A 14,590-nucleotide genomic window follows, 5' to 3' on the forward strand; every position below is an offset into this window, starting at 1 on the left:
GTAACTTCCTGATAAATGAGTGGAGTCAGGATAACAATGCAGGACTGACTACAGTAATCATTTTTTCAATGTTTTCTGATAATAAAGGGAAAATGAGGAAATATATTACAGAGAAGAGGCAAGGAAATCACATATGTGAATACATCCAAGCTCAGGTATTCTTTCACGTGAGCTTCCCTGGTGGCTCAGACAGTAAAGTATCTGCCTGGAATGCGGGAGACCTGGGTTCATTCTCTGGGTCGGGAAGATCCCCTGGAGGAGGGCATAGCAACCCACTCCAGTTTCTTGCCTGGAGAATCCCCATGGACAGAGGAGCCTGGTGGGCTACAGTCCACAGGGTCGGAAAAAGACGGACTTAGTAACTAAGCACATTCTTTCACATATACTAAGTGCAAAAGAAAACCTTAAACAACAGCTGTTTTTAAAATGCAACAGAAAATTTACACTTCCACAATAATTATATTCCAGATTTGGTGTGCCCAGAAGGCACACATTTAAGTGCCTCCTATTCGTGTCTGACATATACATTAATTTACTGAGGCAACAGGTCTCTTTCAACTCAGAAAAGGTTTCTGAGCTAAGAAAGGAAATCTGGACTGAGAAAGCCAAATTGGAGTCTCCAGATTTGGGAAAAATCTCAAGGTCACTATTGTTTTAGAGCTTACTCCCACCTGCTTTGGGTCATTAACCCACTCTTTCCAATCATGGAGCCAAGGTGAACCTGGCCAGGCCCCAATTCCAGTCCAGACTCTGCCACTTACTGGGCAATCTTGGAAAGTCATCTGGACCCTCTGAACCTCAGTTCCCTCCACTGTAAAATGGGAATTATATGCATTTGTGAGGATTAAACAAAAAGAAGGGTACCAGGAATTTGGGGAAAGCTCAATTATCGCAGTCATTTCCATAATATTCCTGCGAGGGTTCCTTGGATCCAAACAGTTGTTCAAGGCCCTTGAAACCAATGACTTCCTCCCAATCTCACTCCCATTATGTCCTTTTAGATGAGAAAGGGAAGGGGATGGAGAGGAGACCAACCACGGCTAAGGGCAAGAGGAGGAACCCACAGCGCAGAGAAGCAGGGGTGAAGGAGAGGAGAGTCCAGGGTGGAACCCTGGGGCTGGGGCTGCAGGGCGGGGGTCTGGCCTGGGTGCGGTCTGAGGGTCAGGGAGCTGGGGCAGCGAGTGAGGGCCAGGCCCCTGGGGGTGCGGTCTGAGGGTCGGGGAGCTGGGGCAGCGAGTGAGGGCCAGGCCCCAGGATGCGGTCTGAGGTCAGGGAGCTCGGGCAGCAGAGGAGGGTCAGGCTCTCGGGGGGTGCAGTCGGGGGGCCGGGGCCGAGGGGAACGGTTGGCCGGCGAGAGGAGGCTCCCTGCCACTTCCAACCCGCCCTGGATGGAGTCTGAGGGTCGCTTCCCACCCCATCCATCATCCCACCCTGTCCCTGAGGTGGGTGGCGAGGGTCGAGCCTGAGACCAGGCCTTGAGGCCTCCCTCACGTTTCCTCAGGCAAGAGGCGGCTCGGCCGACTGCGGCGGGAGAAGACATTCTAGGTCCCGAGTTACCAGAGCCGTTGGGGCCGATGATGCAGGTGAACCTCTTGAAGGGGCCTATGACCTGGCGGCCCCGCCATGACTTAAAGTTCTCCACAAGCAGCACTTCCAAACGGCTCATGGCTGCGCCCTCCGCGCCTCAGCTGTGTTCTCTCACGCTGGCGGGAAAAGCGCGGGAAGCGCCTCGTGCGGTCTCGCGAGAGGAAAGCGAGAACACCTGCGAGCCCTGCGCTGTTTCTTAGCAACCGGAGATGTTTACGTTTCCGAGGAAACCGAGACTCCAGGCCTCTGGGGCAGTGAGAGAAGGCCGATTGAAAGCCTCTTGGGCAGGCTCGCATCCCACCTGCCCGGACTCCTAGGGAGCCAGCCTCGCTGGGCTTGAGCTAGTTTTATTTTTGTTGTTTTCTCTCTTAATCTCGCATGTTTTTGAAACCTTTTAGAATTTCTTAGCAATTCGCAGTCATGGAGGTAGCAGAGCCCAAGGACCTGCAGGAGGATTTTGTCCTGGCCAAAAGAAGATATGCAGAGCTGGGCAGGCAGAAACGGATTTTCAACGCCAGGAACAGGGTCATCGGGGTGAGACCCTCCGGATCGGAAGGGAGAGGAGCCAGGAGGGAATGGTGGGGGAGGGGAGGGGGACAAGGGAGCGGGGGAAACAAGAGAGGCGAGCAGCGAGCGGCAAGAGATGATGAACTATTGGAATGAAACTTGTGATCCAGGCACAGCCGCGGACGGATCCAAGCTTTGCCGGGAAGAATTGTTCCACGTATTGAGTTTGCGGAGAATGAGGGAGACCTCAGAACAAGACCGAAAAATGCTCCCTGTCACTTGCCAGTCAGGCAAATTGAGTCCTGCAGCGGGGAGCGAGCTTACCTGGAGTTAGTGGCCAGAGACTGGAATGCGATTCTCCTCTCTCTGAGCCAGACTTTCTACATTGCCAGGGATTTCCTCCAGTCCATTCAACAGACAGATGCCAGTAGAGAGAGTTCTTATTTTGTGGCAAACCTGAGCCAGGCCTTGGAGATGAGGGATAAGACGATCCTTGACTTTGTGAAGTTGATAGCCCAGTGGATGAGGCAGGCGTTAAAATGGCCACATTATAATGCAGGGAAGTCCAGGCAACTAGGGCTGGGAGAGGAAAGCAGAGAGGGCTTCCCGGAGGCTGCTGCTGCTGCTGAGGAGGTAATGCTTAAGTAGTGTTCTGAGGATGAGGACCTACTGACTAAGAAAGGGAGAAGGAAGCTCTAGGGAAAGTTAAGACAGGCTGAAGAACCAACAGAGGCACACAAGGGCATTTGGGTATGAGACGATTTGGTTTATAAAAAAATAAGTAGGATTGTTATCAACTGAATAAAATTGTCTGGCTCTTATTCTCTCCCATTGTTTTCCTTACCCAGGGTGACACCATGGCCTGGGATGCTCAGGTTTGTGACCAGAACATAAAAGCAGCAACTTTAAAAGCGAGAGAGGAAGCCTTTGGTGAGCATTCTCTGAATGGCCATAGTTCAGGGCTGTGTGCCTTTAGACCCAGGTCACATTCCTCATGTATGTAAAGCCTTGTCATTTTCACGCTCTTCTTCCTTTTAAAATTTCAGTTTCTTGTGCTCAGTTAACTTAATGCACCAATTCTTCCACACTTGAAAATTAGCTATTGAATTCTATATGAGTAGAAAATATATTGTGTGCAGATATGTAAATTTTTCTGTTTTCTTTAAAAAACTAGGTATGAAAAACCTCATACACACACATATTCTCTGCCAAAAGCTCAAGACCTTCTACCAGGGACAGCTGGTAATAGTAGACAACACACACTATTGAGCCCATACCCCAGAGCTGACTCAGAACCAGGCACGGTTCAAGTAAAAGTGTTCTGGCTTGTGGGTCAGATTCTCAAATAGTATTCATTTCTGCCCCAGTTATGTCCAACAATGCCTTTTAAAGCACCATAAGGATTTTTTGAATAGAAAAAAAAGGATACAAAATTATATGTACAATGGGTTATCAATTAAGTTTAAATATATAAATATACATCAGTTCAGTTCAGTTCAGTCACTCAGTCGTGTCCGACTCTTTGCGACCCCATGAATCGCAGCACACCAGGCCTCCCTGTCCATCACCATCTCCCAGAGTTCACTCAGACTCACGTCCATCGAGTCCATGATGCCATCCAGCCATCTCATCCTCAGTCGTCCCCTTCTCCTCCTGCCCCCAATCCCTCCCAGCATCAGAGTCTTTTCCAATGAATCAACTCTTCACATCAGGTGGCCAAAGTACTGGAGCTTCAGCTTCAGCGTCATTCCTCCAAAGAAATCCCAGGGCTGATCTCCTTCAGAATGGACTGGTTGGATCTCCCTGCAGTCCAAGGGACTCTCAAGAGTCTTCTCCAACACCACAGTTCAAAAGCATCAATTCTTCGGCGCTCAGCTTTCTTCACAGTCCAACTCTCACATCCATACATGACCACAGGAAAAATCATAGCCTTGACTAGACAGACCTTAGTCAGCAAAGCAATGTCTATACATAAGTTAAAAATATATAAAAATATGTTTAGAAAAAGACACCAAGGAGCTATACCAAAATATGAGCACTGGCACATTTGGAGTGATGGCATGATGAATGAAGTTTACTTGCTTCTTCATCAGGTCAGTTCAGTCGCTCAGTTGTGTCTGACTCTGTGACCCCGAGACTGCAGTGCGCCAGGCTTCCCTGAGCTTCACATCTCCCCGAGTTTGCTCAAACTCATGTCCATTGAGTCAGTGATGCCATCCAGCCATCTCATCCTCTGTCACCCTGCTCTCTTTCTGCTCTCAATCTTTCCCTGCATCAGGATCTTTTCTTCTTTATAGTGTTTCATATTTTCTTTTAAAATTGTAGTGTAAAAGTAATTGAAACCTGTGATAAACCATAATGGAAAAGAATATAAAAAAGAATATATATATATATATATGTATAACTGAATCACTTTGCTGTACAGCAGAAATTAACACAGCAATGTAAATCAATTATACTTCAATAAAATTTTTTACAAAAGTAATTCAAACTTACAGAAATGATGTGAGAGACATACATATACCTACCACCAGACTAGATATGAACATTTTGCCAACTGGCTTTAGATATCTTATATTGAGAATGATTTTTGAGAATTAAATGTCACACAGAAGTAGCTAAAGCTCTCCTCCATCTTACCATTTTCCTCTTCTCCCCTCCTCAGAGATGTGATCATTCCCATGCGTGTTTCTGTACTTGTACCCTTCATGTAGGTTTATCCATGACAATATAAAATTTGTGTGTGTATTTTACATTTTTACATAAAAGATATTGAATGTGTCCTTTTGCAACATTTAAGAAATTCAACAACCTATTTTGGGAACTTATAGGTGATCTCCATACAGAATATTCATTTTAATTGCTTTATGATATTTTCTTCTATGAATTTTAACCACAGTTTCTTTTTCCTCTGCTGGTGGCTGATTTAGATTTTTTTCCAGTTTTTTTAAATAATTGCAAACAATGTTAGTGACTCTCCTGCACTGTGTCCCAATGCTCATGTTCCTGGTGGACCTGGACGTGGAATTCACAGGTCATAGGATATGTGCGTTTTCAGTTTTAGGGATGTTGGCAAGTTGCTTTCCATGGTTATAAAAGTACCAAGTCACACTTTCACAAGCAGTAAATGAGAAACCTCTACGTTTCTCCACATCCTTCCTAATGGGTTTTAATGGGTTTTAAAATTTTAGCGTTTTAAAATGTTTCTTCAATTCATTGGATGTTTCCCATCTCGAGTGGTTGATGATCTTTTCACAAGCTTATTGATCATTCAGGTTTCTCTGTAGTGATTTGCTTTTTCCCTTCCTTTGCCCCTTTTGTGGTTAGGTTGTTTGTTTTAAAGTTGACTTGTAGGTGCTTTTTTATATTCAGAATTCTAATCCTTTAATGGTTGTGTTAACCTTTTGGAGAGTTGGATGATTTTAGAATCACTAAAAATTATTTTTGGGGGGAGATTCAAATTTCTTTCTTTCCTCTGAATCTTTCGCTAATGAACATGCTGTATCTTTTCTAGCTGCTGAAATGAGACAAAATGACAAGATCGCATGCATATCAGAAAACCGGGAAAGGAGAGATAGGAAAAATCTCTGTAAAGCTATCAACGATTTCCAACAGAGCTTTCAGAGCCCGGAAACACGCCGTGAATTTGACCTCTCTGACCCCCTAGCCCTTAAGAAAGATCGTCCAGCCCGGCAGTCAGATTATGATGCTTGGAATACAATATCAGGAATGCAGAAGTTCATGGGAGAGGATTTAAACTTCCATCTGAGGAAGAAATTCCAAGAGGAACAAAACAGGGAATGGTCCCTGCAACAGCAAAAAGAACGGATGGTTGGCCGGGAGAACCAAAAATGTGCAGGTAACAGAACGAGAGACAAGATCAACCCCCCAAAACAAACAAACGAAAAATGAAAACAAACCAACCCCAGTGGGTTTTTTCTTGTTTCATTTTTGTCTCTTAAGCCTCACTGATAGACTACTTTAGCCACATGGCCAAACAAAGAGACACCAGAACCCGTGTTTCCGGATTTGGACGTCTTTAGCCACACGTCCATCATGCAGGAAACACTTCCTGAGCTTGTGGTCTGTCAGGGTGCCCGTGGGATCCTGGAGCCCAGGGTAACTCAGCATTGGTCTGACCCTCAGTGTGCTCACAGCCTGCTGGGAAGACAGTGGGAAAGACAAAGGTCTAGCCTATGTCAGTTCTTGTCTAGTAAGCCACTTGGATCATCCCCCGAACCTGACCATCCACCTCCACCAATGGGAGCTCTGTTCTTCCTGTTGCTCCAGTCCAGACCAGGTCATCTTGACTCCTTCCTCTCTCTCAGATGCCACACGCACTCCTGCAGCAAGTCATCTCAAGTTCCAACCACCACCACTGCCTCCACCACTACCACCAGACTCAAAGGCCAGCACATCCCAACTGGATCACCGAAATAACCTCTGACTGGCCTCCCAGCTTCTGCCCTGGTCTCCCTACACGCTCTTCTCAGCCCAATAGCCAGAATGATCCTGTTAAAAAGTTATACTGCTCAGGGACTTCCCTGGTAGTCCAGTGGCTGAGAATCTGACATCCAGTGCAGGGGACGCAGGTTTGATCCCTGTTAGGGAAACTAAGATCCCACATCCCATGGCACAGCTAAGCCTGCGTGGCAACTGCTGAGCCTGTGAGCTCTAGAGCCTGCTTGCCACAGCAAAAATCCCACATGCCAAAGCAAATATATAGACACATAAAGCTGCTACTTCCCTGGTGCTCCAGTGGTTTCGATTCCATGTGTTCCCAATGCAGAGGACATGGCTTAAGTCCCTGGTCAGGGAACTAAGATCCCATATGACTCACGGCATGGCCAAAAATAAAAAATTAAGTGGGATCCTTTGTTCAAAACCAATAGCTTCTTACTTTACTCATTAATGATTGTCTCAGTTGGTAAAGAATATGCCTGCAATCTCGGAGACCCAGGTTTGGTCAGGAAGATCCCCTGGAGAAGGGCATGGCAACCCACTCCAGTATTCTTGCCTGGAGAACTCCGTGGACAGAGGAGCCTGATGGGCTATAGTCCATAGGGCCACAGAGACTTGACTGAGCGACTAACACACTTACTCAATCAAAACCAAATTTATTTCAAGCACCAGCAAGGCCTTCACAGTCTGACCTTATCTCCTACTACGCTGCCCCCTAAGCCCTTCTCCCTTGGTACCGCAGATAAGTGTGCTCAGTCGTGTCTGTAGACATTACCAGGCCACAGTGATGATTGCTAACGCCGCCGGGCAAGGGTCTAAGAGCTTGGCTTGAGTTAACTCATCTGTGTCTCCCATGAGCCTTCCGTTGCACCCCCCTTCTTCTGATGGGTGCGTGATGAGAAGCAGATGCAGAAACAACAGTCCACAGGGCGCTCTGCACATCTGGGAAGGAGCCTGGGCAGGCACACATGCTTTGACTGTATCTTCCTTCCTTTCAGAGGATCTCTACTTGAAGACAAGGCTACAGTTTGATGAGACAGCCAAGCATTTACAGAATCTGGAAACCGCCACCAGGAAGGCAGTTTGTACGACTGTGAAAGAATTCAACATGAACCAGGTGTATACCCCAGGCTTGTCTGGAGGGGAGGGAGGACACACAGCCACCTCCCTGAGTGTCCCAGCATTCTCAGCTCATCAGTGATAGCCATGGTGGTGGTTGTTGTTACCACGCCACGTGGCTTGCAGGATCTCCGTTCCCTGACCAGGGGCTGAACCCAGACAATGGCAGTGAAAGCCCAGGAATCCTAACCGCTACACCACTGGTGGACTCCCAGAATATGGTTCTTTTTTTAATCTCTGCAACAATTATCTGATCTTATTAGTCACTGTGTTCAACAGCCCTGTCAGAGAGGCACCATGAACTCAATTGATCAAGAAACAGGCTCAGAGGGAGGAATGGACTTTCTTAGAGACAGCTGAGTACTAATCTGATTTGCTTTGGCAGATGTAAACACTGGACTTCCAAATATTAGAAGTCCAGTATTCAAATCAGACCTGTCCAATGACAAAGCATGCGCTTATGTAATACAGTCAGGCTGGCCTTCTTGTTAGCACCTGCTACTGAGGGCACCTAGCAAAGTGCCCCATCTGTCCAATATTAAAGAGAACTGGTTTCATCCTTCTCTTGACTTGACAGAGAAATAACTCTAGCCCAGAGAGGGAAGGTGTCTAGCTGCAGGTCACACAGCCAGGGCCTGTCCCTTCTACCCATCGCCTTCATGTAAGCAGGGATTTGACCAGAAATTTATTTGTCTTGGGGACTGAGGTTGACGGGCAGTAGGAACACCTTTTAGAAATCACCACTTCTGCAAATCACTTGGCTGGCGGTTCTTTGTGGCCTGCCGCTGGCCCAGGGTGACCAGGACCACAGGGAAGGGTACATAGCCCTGTCCTGGGGGTGGGTGAGGCCAAGCCAAGAGGAGATGGCCACCTAACGGGGGGAGGCCGCTCCCTGCTTTGGCAAATCACTGCAGACAAAGACCTGCCGGGATTATGCACGTGACCAACTGGTAGTGATGCTCTGAGCCCAGCCCACTCGCCCAGCATCGCCCAGGCAGCCAGGGGTCCAGGGACCTCCCCACGTCTATACCTGATAAGTCTCCACCCACCCACCCAGGAGCCCTGTTTAGCACATTCTTCCTTCAGGGGCCCCTTCAAGGTTTGCCAGCCTGTGCCTCAGTCCCAGCAGGCTCACTCAGACAATGTGTTGAGTTGCTCAGTTGTGTCCGACTCTTTGCAACCCCAGGGACTGTAGCCTGCCAGGCTCCTCTGTCCATGGGATTCTCCAGGCAAGAATCCTGGAATGGGTTGCCATGCCCTCCTCCAGGGGATCTTCCCAACCCAGGAATGGAACCCGGGTCTCCTGCATGGCAGGTGGATTCTTTACTGTCTGAGCCACCAGGGAAGCCCCTTCAGAGCATCCTCCTTAATATCTTCCCCTGCGCAGGCCCTGGAGTCAGCGGAAAAGAAAATCCAAGAGAGAAAACAAGAACAGGAGGACAACCTAGCCGAGATCTCCAACCTGCTGCGTGGGGACCTGCTCTCAGAGAACCCGCAGCAGGCAGCCAGCTCCTTCGGGCCGCATCGTGTGGTGCCTGACCGCTGGAAGGGCATGAGCCAGGAGCAGCTGGAGGAGATCCGCCTGGTGCAAAAACAGCAAGTCCAGGAGAAGCTGGTGCCTGTCCCCTCCCCCCTTCTCCAAGCCCCCAGCCCCCCACTGTTCCCTCCACCACCACCCCTCTCCACCCGCCCCAGCCCTCAGATGTGGCTCTGTGCTCCCTCCTGCCTTCCTGAAGCATCTAGTTATAGCCACTGTCACACTGGGCCCCAGAAGCTGCCCTCAAGGAGTCTATGTTCCATTTGTAGGGGAGGACAAGAGTGGAATGATCCCACAGGTGCTGGGTGCTGGGCAGGGGAGGAGGCTGGGGTAGGGGGGCTGAGAGTGCTGGGAGTGAGAAGGGTCATCATGGGACTCATGACCTTGAAACAAAGGTCTGAAGGTGGAGGGAGTCACCTGGGGAGAGGCTTCTCTCTGCTGGGGCAGAAACTGCAAGGACCATGGCCTTGACCGCAGCCACAGGGTGGGGTTGGGTAGGGCTGTATTGCCTTGAGGGGCTGCTCTGGAGCTCCTATTTCCTGGTGAAATAGGAGAGTGGTCAGCAGCGGAGGGGGAGGGGTAGGAGTTTTGCAAGAACAAAAGTGCTCAAAGGTCATCTGGAAAGGGGAAGGGGCAAGTGGCCAGGAAGCCCCAGCTCCCCTCTCCCCCTACTTTGAGTCCCGGTCATGAACTTGAAGCGGCTCTTGTGAGTAGGGCCATGCTCGCCTATTACGGGAGAGCTGGGACTCAACAATGGTCAGAGCTTGCCTGGCGAGTGGGACCAGGTGGGAGGCTTAGGGTGCCCAGGTGTCTGCCAGGGGGTATCAGCTGTGGATGCTGGGCTGAATGAGGAGGAAGATAAGGACACATGGAGTTCAAGGGGCCATGGAGGGGTGTCAAGTCCGCGGACTGGCAGTCACAGTGTGGGGGAACCTCATGGGAACGAGGGTGTGGAGAAAGAGGGGCAGGTCCTCACTGCGGTGGATGGGACTCCAAGGTGAGACTCCAGAGGGGGGTGGTATTGGCAACAACAGGGTGAGGGCAGAGCTTCCCAAAGCAGGCCGTCTGGACCAGCCGCACCTAGGAACTCAAGAGCAATGGAGATCCTCAGGCCCTCGCTAGGCCTACTGAACCGGAAACTTCAGCAAGTGCTCCCTCCCCTCCAGGGCTTCTGATACCCGCTGGAGTTCGAGAACCATGGGCATCATTTGCTCCCTGAGGGGGATGGCTGAGAGATTGGAAAGGGGTCTTTGGAGATGAGGCAGAATCATTGGAAAGCAGGGAAAGGGTCATTTCTGAGTATGTTGAGAGAGAGCCTTGCTCAGTTGTGTCCGACTCTTTGCGACCCCATGGACTGTAGCCTACCAGGCTCCTCCTTCCATGGGATTCTCCAGGCAAGAGTACTGGACGACGTGAAATAATGACAGGAGAGAGATTTGGAGACATTCTCAGACCTGCAGAGGATGGGCGTTCCCAAGGGGTCCGCAGATGACAGCCACGCTCCGTGTGATGCTGTGGTCAGTGTGAAGCTGTGGTCGGTGTGAGCTTCCCAGCAGACGGGCACAGGGAGAGGGAGGGGTGGCCTGGACCAGGAGATGGGGAGCAGGTCAGGCACCTCGCCTCAGGAGGGGAAACAGACAGCAGCCAAGGGGTGAGGCAGGGGAGTTAGCCCAAAGTGGGAGGAGCCTGAGGCTGGCATCAGGACGCCACCTTCACCAGGCCCGGCTCTGCCCTTCACAACGGTAGTTCAGCCCGACTGCCTGGCAAGGAAGGTTGGCTATCTGTCCCAAAAGCAGCATTTTTGGTCTGATTTTCAGTCTCTGTAGAAAATTAATAAGAAGCTGCTACTGCTGCTAAGTCAAGTCAGTTGTGTCTGACTCTGTGCGACCCCATAGACAGCAGCCTACCAGGCTTCTCCGTCCCTGGGATTCTCCAGGCAAGAACACTGGAGTGGGTTGCCATTTCCTTCTCCAGTGCATGAAAGTGGAAAGTGAAAGGGAAGTCGCTCAGTCATGTCCGACTCCTAGTGACCCCATGGACTGCAGCCCACCAGGCTCCTCCATCCATGGGATTTTCCAGGCAAGAGTACTGGAGTGGGGTGCCATTGCCTTCTCCAAATAAGCAGCTAGAGAAATACAAGAAGAAGAAAACATCCCATGTGAAATCCCACACTCAGAAGACCCCTCTCCCATCCCCCAACGTGCCTTCTGGTGTCCTGTCCCCGGCTCCTCTTCTGTACAAGGACATAATTTGGGAAGTTGAGATCACACTAAGAATACTCTGTCTCTCAGTGTGGGCTTCTATGTGCCCATATCGTTCCCAATTCTTTCTTTTTTTTTTTTAATTAGAACATGCTGCTGCTGCTGCTGCTAAGTCGCTTCAGTCATGTCCGACTCTGTGCGACCCCATAGACGGCAGCCCACCAGGCTCCCCCATCCCTGGGATTCTCCAGGCAAGAACACTGGAGTGGGTTGCCATTTCCTTCTCCAATGCATGAAAGTGAAAAGTGAAAGGGAAGTCACTCAGTCGTGTCCAAATCTTAGCAACCCCATGGACTGCAGCCTACCAGGCTCCTCCATCCATGAGATTTTCCAGGCAAGAGTACTGGAGTGGGGTGCCATTGCCTTCTCCGAATTAGAGCACAGCCAGGCTTTTTTTAAAAAATTATTTTATTTATTTGGCTACGTTGGGTCTTAGCTGTGGCATGCAGAGTCTTTATTGCACTGTGTGAACTCAGTGCAGCACATGGGATCTTAATTCCCCACCCAGGGATCGAACCCAGGCCCCCTGCATTGGAGGCTTAGAGCCTTAGCCACCGGACCACCAGGGGAATCCCCTCTGGGGCTCTCCTGGGGGACAGGTGGTGGTGAGTCGCCTCTCCTCTCTGTAGAGGCTCCAGGAGGAAGAGCGCCAGCGAGACATGGACTGGGACCGGCGGAGGATTCAGAAGGCTCGCGCCACCTTGCTGTTTGAGCGGCAGCAGCAGCGCCTACGGCGTGGCCTGCGCAGGGCTCTGGACTGCAGCAACCTCAGCCTGGCCAGGGAGCAGCTCCTGCAGTGAGTGCTAGGCCGGTGTGTGTGGGGGGGGTTGGGGGGCTGGGAACTGGGAGCACCATCGAGGGCACCAGGCCTGGGGAAAGGGGAGGTGAGAGCTGGTGTCCTGCAGGGCCCAGGGAGCAATCACCGACCTTTTCTGGACCCTTGGCTCACCTTCCCTGAATCTTTCCTGCCCATAGGCTCAGGACCCTTGTGGTATCTTTCACCAGAGGCCCCCCCACCCCCGCCCGTAGCAGCAGTGAGTGGGGCTTTGGCACAGCTACCCGGTAAAGAGGAGCGGGGAAAAGGCTCAGAGCTAGGAAGCCAGAAATCAAGTGCTAGGAAGCCATCGGTCCCCACGCAGGCCAGGGAGGGACTGAGACTCCCCTGTGCCCACATTCCATAAATACCTGTCCCTGGATAGTCCTGACTTAGGCACCGGCAAGGCCCAGTGGGCTCGGACACAGGTGCTGGTAACAGAGTTCACGGAGGTCCCCGGGAGCCCCAGGGGAGGACTCCGGGTGGGCTTCCAGGAGGAGGCATGTGGCCCAGACACAGGGGACGACGGTGCCAGCTGCCCACCGCAGGGAGGGCCCACTGGGCAGAGGGAGGGGTTCCTGAGCTGCCGAGAAGGGGCAGTCTCTTCTTGCCTAAGGACAGGCCCCCAGAGTAGCTCAGACTCCAGCTACAGAAAGTGTCAAATGCAGGTCAGTAGGTGAATCTGGCACTAAAAACACATGATTTAGCTCTTTAATCTCTCTATTCTTCAAGCTCTGGCTTGAACTCAGAGGGGACCCACGAGTATCTTTTCCAATCAGATGTCTATTGACTGATGGCTCCATCTTTGGGGGCCAAAATGGGGAGAATTAAGAGATCATCTCACAGAAATCAAATGGGAGGAGCAAGCGTGTTTACAATCACGGAATTCTAAGATGTCCCCACATCTCACACGCACAGGTCCCTAGGCTAACCAGCCAGCTCAGTTCAGTTCAGTTGCTCAGCCGTGTCCGACTCTTAGTGACCCCATGGACTGCAGCACGCCAGGCTAACCAATCAGCAGTGACGAAATGTCCCTTCTTCCCCTTGAGCGAGTAGTGCGGGATGAATTGTGTCTCCTGGGGATAAGACACCAATAAAAAGTAGAACATTTAGGAAGTCAGGCATTTGCTGATTTTTCTCGTTTCATTATCAGGAAAGAACATATGAAAGAACTCTCTACCAATCATGCCACTGAAGACTATTTCACACAATTTAATACAGGAAGTCGATAAGGAAAAATTCACCTTCTTTTCCTCTGAACCGTTAATGTGTAAAGTGCGGTTACCTTGAAGAGTCATATCTGTTTAAAAAAAAAAAAAAAAAAAAAAGCACCCTTTGGTCCAGAAATACCGTTTGAACTGAATTTTTCTGTTGTAGACAAAGTTTGATTAAACCTCTTCCTGCATTTCTATGAGGAGGATTCGTGTCTACTCAACTCCACTCCAACTGGCTCCAGAGCACCTCTGCGTGCTGGGGACCCAGGGATGAAGGCCTGCGAGTCAGCTCTCAGTTCCAGTGGTGCATTACCCACACTCACAGGCATCATTTTGTTTATTTGTTTTAAGAGTGTCATGTTTATTTATTTAATTTTATTTGACTGCGCTGGGTCTTAGCTGAGGCATGTGGGATCCTCAGGCTTTGTTGCAGCGCACAGGAGCCTTTGGTTTCGGCGTGCAAACTCTCATCTAGTTCCCTAACCAGGGTCGGAACCCGGCCCCATGCGCTGGGAGCATAGAGTCTTCACCCCTGGACTTCCCAGGAAGTCTGCACGGGAGCCATTTTACCGGCTCGCGCAGAATGAACTAATCGCTCCCTCACAGCACCCAGGGGCGGGTGTTTTCATTACTCACGGGTGCAGAACCCGAGCTACAGACACTTTAAGTGACTTCCCTGAGGTCACTCTGACGGAAATTGGTGGACCTGGGGTCGAACTCGCAGAGTCTGGCTCTCAAGCACTTCTCTCTCCTGGCTCCCACGCGAGTGTGCTCCCACTTCAGTCGCGTCAGACTCATCGCGACCCTATGGACCGTAGCCTCCAGGCTCCTCTGTCCATGGGATTCTCCAGGCCAGGATACTGGAGCCGCCGCCATGCCCTCCTCCAGGGGATCTTCCCGACCCCGGGATGGAACCTGAGTCTCCTGCATTGCAGGAGGATCCTTTACCCACCCAGTCCCCTGGGAAGCCCCCTGGCTCCCATAACGAGACCCAAAACCAGAGTGGCCAAAAAGGCAGCAGTTTATTTGCTCCTCTTTATTTGCCCTACTTGAGTGGTCCTGCCTCACTGCCCTGCCACCTCCCATGACG

The 14,590-nt window shown here is 50.6% G+C and overlaps 2 protein-coding genes across 5 annotated transcripts in view; one reads left to right on the forward strand and one right to left on the reverse strand.

Moving 5' to 3' along the window:
• SMC1B (structural maintenance of chromosomes 1B) overlaps positions 1-1,699 on the reverse strand; it is an 83,244-nt gene extending 81,545 nt beyond the window's left edge. Inside the window, exon 1 of the mRNA XM_012175771.5 lies at positions 1,558-1,699. Within this exon, the coding sequence (XP_012031161.2) occupies positions 1,558-1,666 (109 nt within the window). The 5' untranslated portion in view covers positions 1,667-1,699. The remainder of the gene's footprint in view (positions 1-1,557) is intronic.
• A 128-nt stretch (positions 1,700-1,827) lies between these two features.
• On the forward strand, positions 1,828-13,697 carry RIBC2 (RIB43A domain with coiled-coils 2). 4 transcript variants are annotated; one of them, XM_004007049.6, is made up of 7 exons: positions 1,828-2,121; positions 2,943-3,024; positions 5,609-5,953; positions 7,554-7,672; positions 9,062-9,289; positions 12,102-12,268; positions 13,440-13,697. In XM_004007049.6, exons 1-7 carry the CDS (start codon positions 2,008-2,010, stop codon positions 13,516-13,518), a joined length of 1,134 nt encoding a protein of 377 aa, XP_004007098.1. In that variant the 5' UTR covers positions 1,828-2,007; the 3' UTR covers positions 13,519-13,697. The 4 variants fall into 4 exon arrangements, with proteins under 4 accessions (XP_004007098.1, XP_060269605.1, XP_060269604.1 ...); XM_060413622.1 differs by having other exon boundaries at positions 12,102-12,283; positions 13,440-13,526; XM_060413621.1 differs by lacking the exon at positions 13,440-13,697 and adding an exon at positions 13,205-13,402.
• Positions 13,698-14,590: the final 893 nt, after the last annotated feature.

This window comes from Ovis aries, chromosome 3, assembly GCF_016772045.2.
Source record: "Ovis aries strain OAR_USU_Benz2616 breed Rambouillet chromosome 3, ARS-UI_Ramb_v3.0, whole genome shotgun sequence".
NCBI classification, from domain to species: domain Eukaryota; kingdom Metazoa; phylum Chordata; class Mammalia; order Artiodactyla; family Bovidae; genus Ovis; species Ovis aries.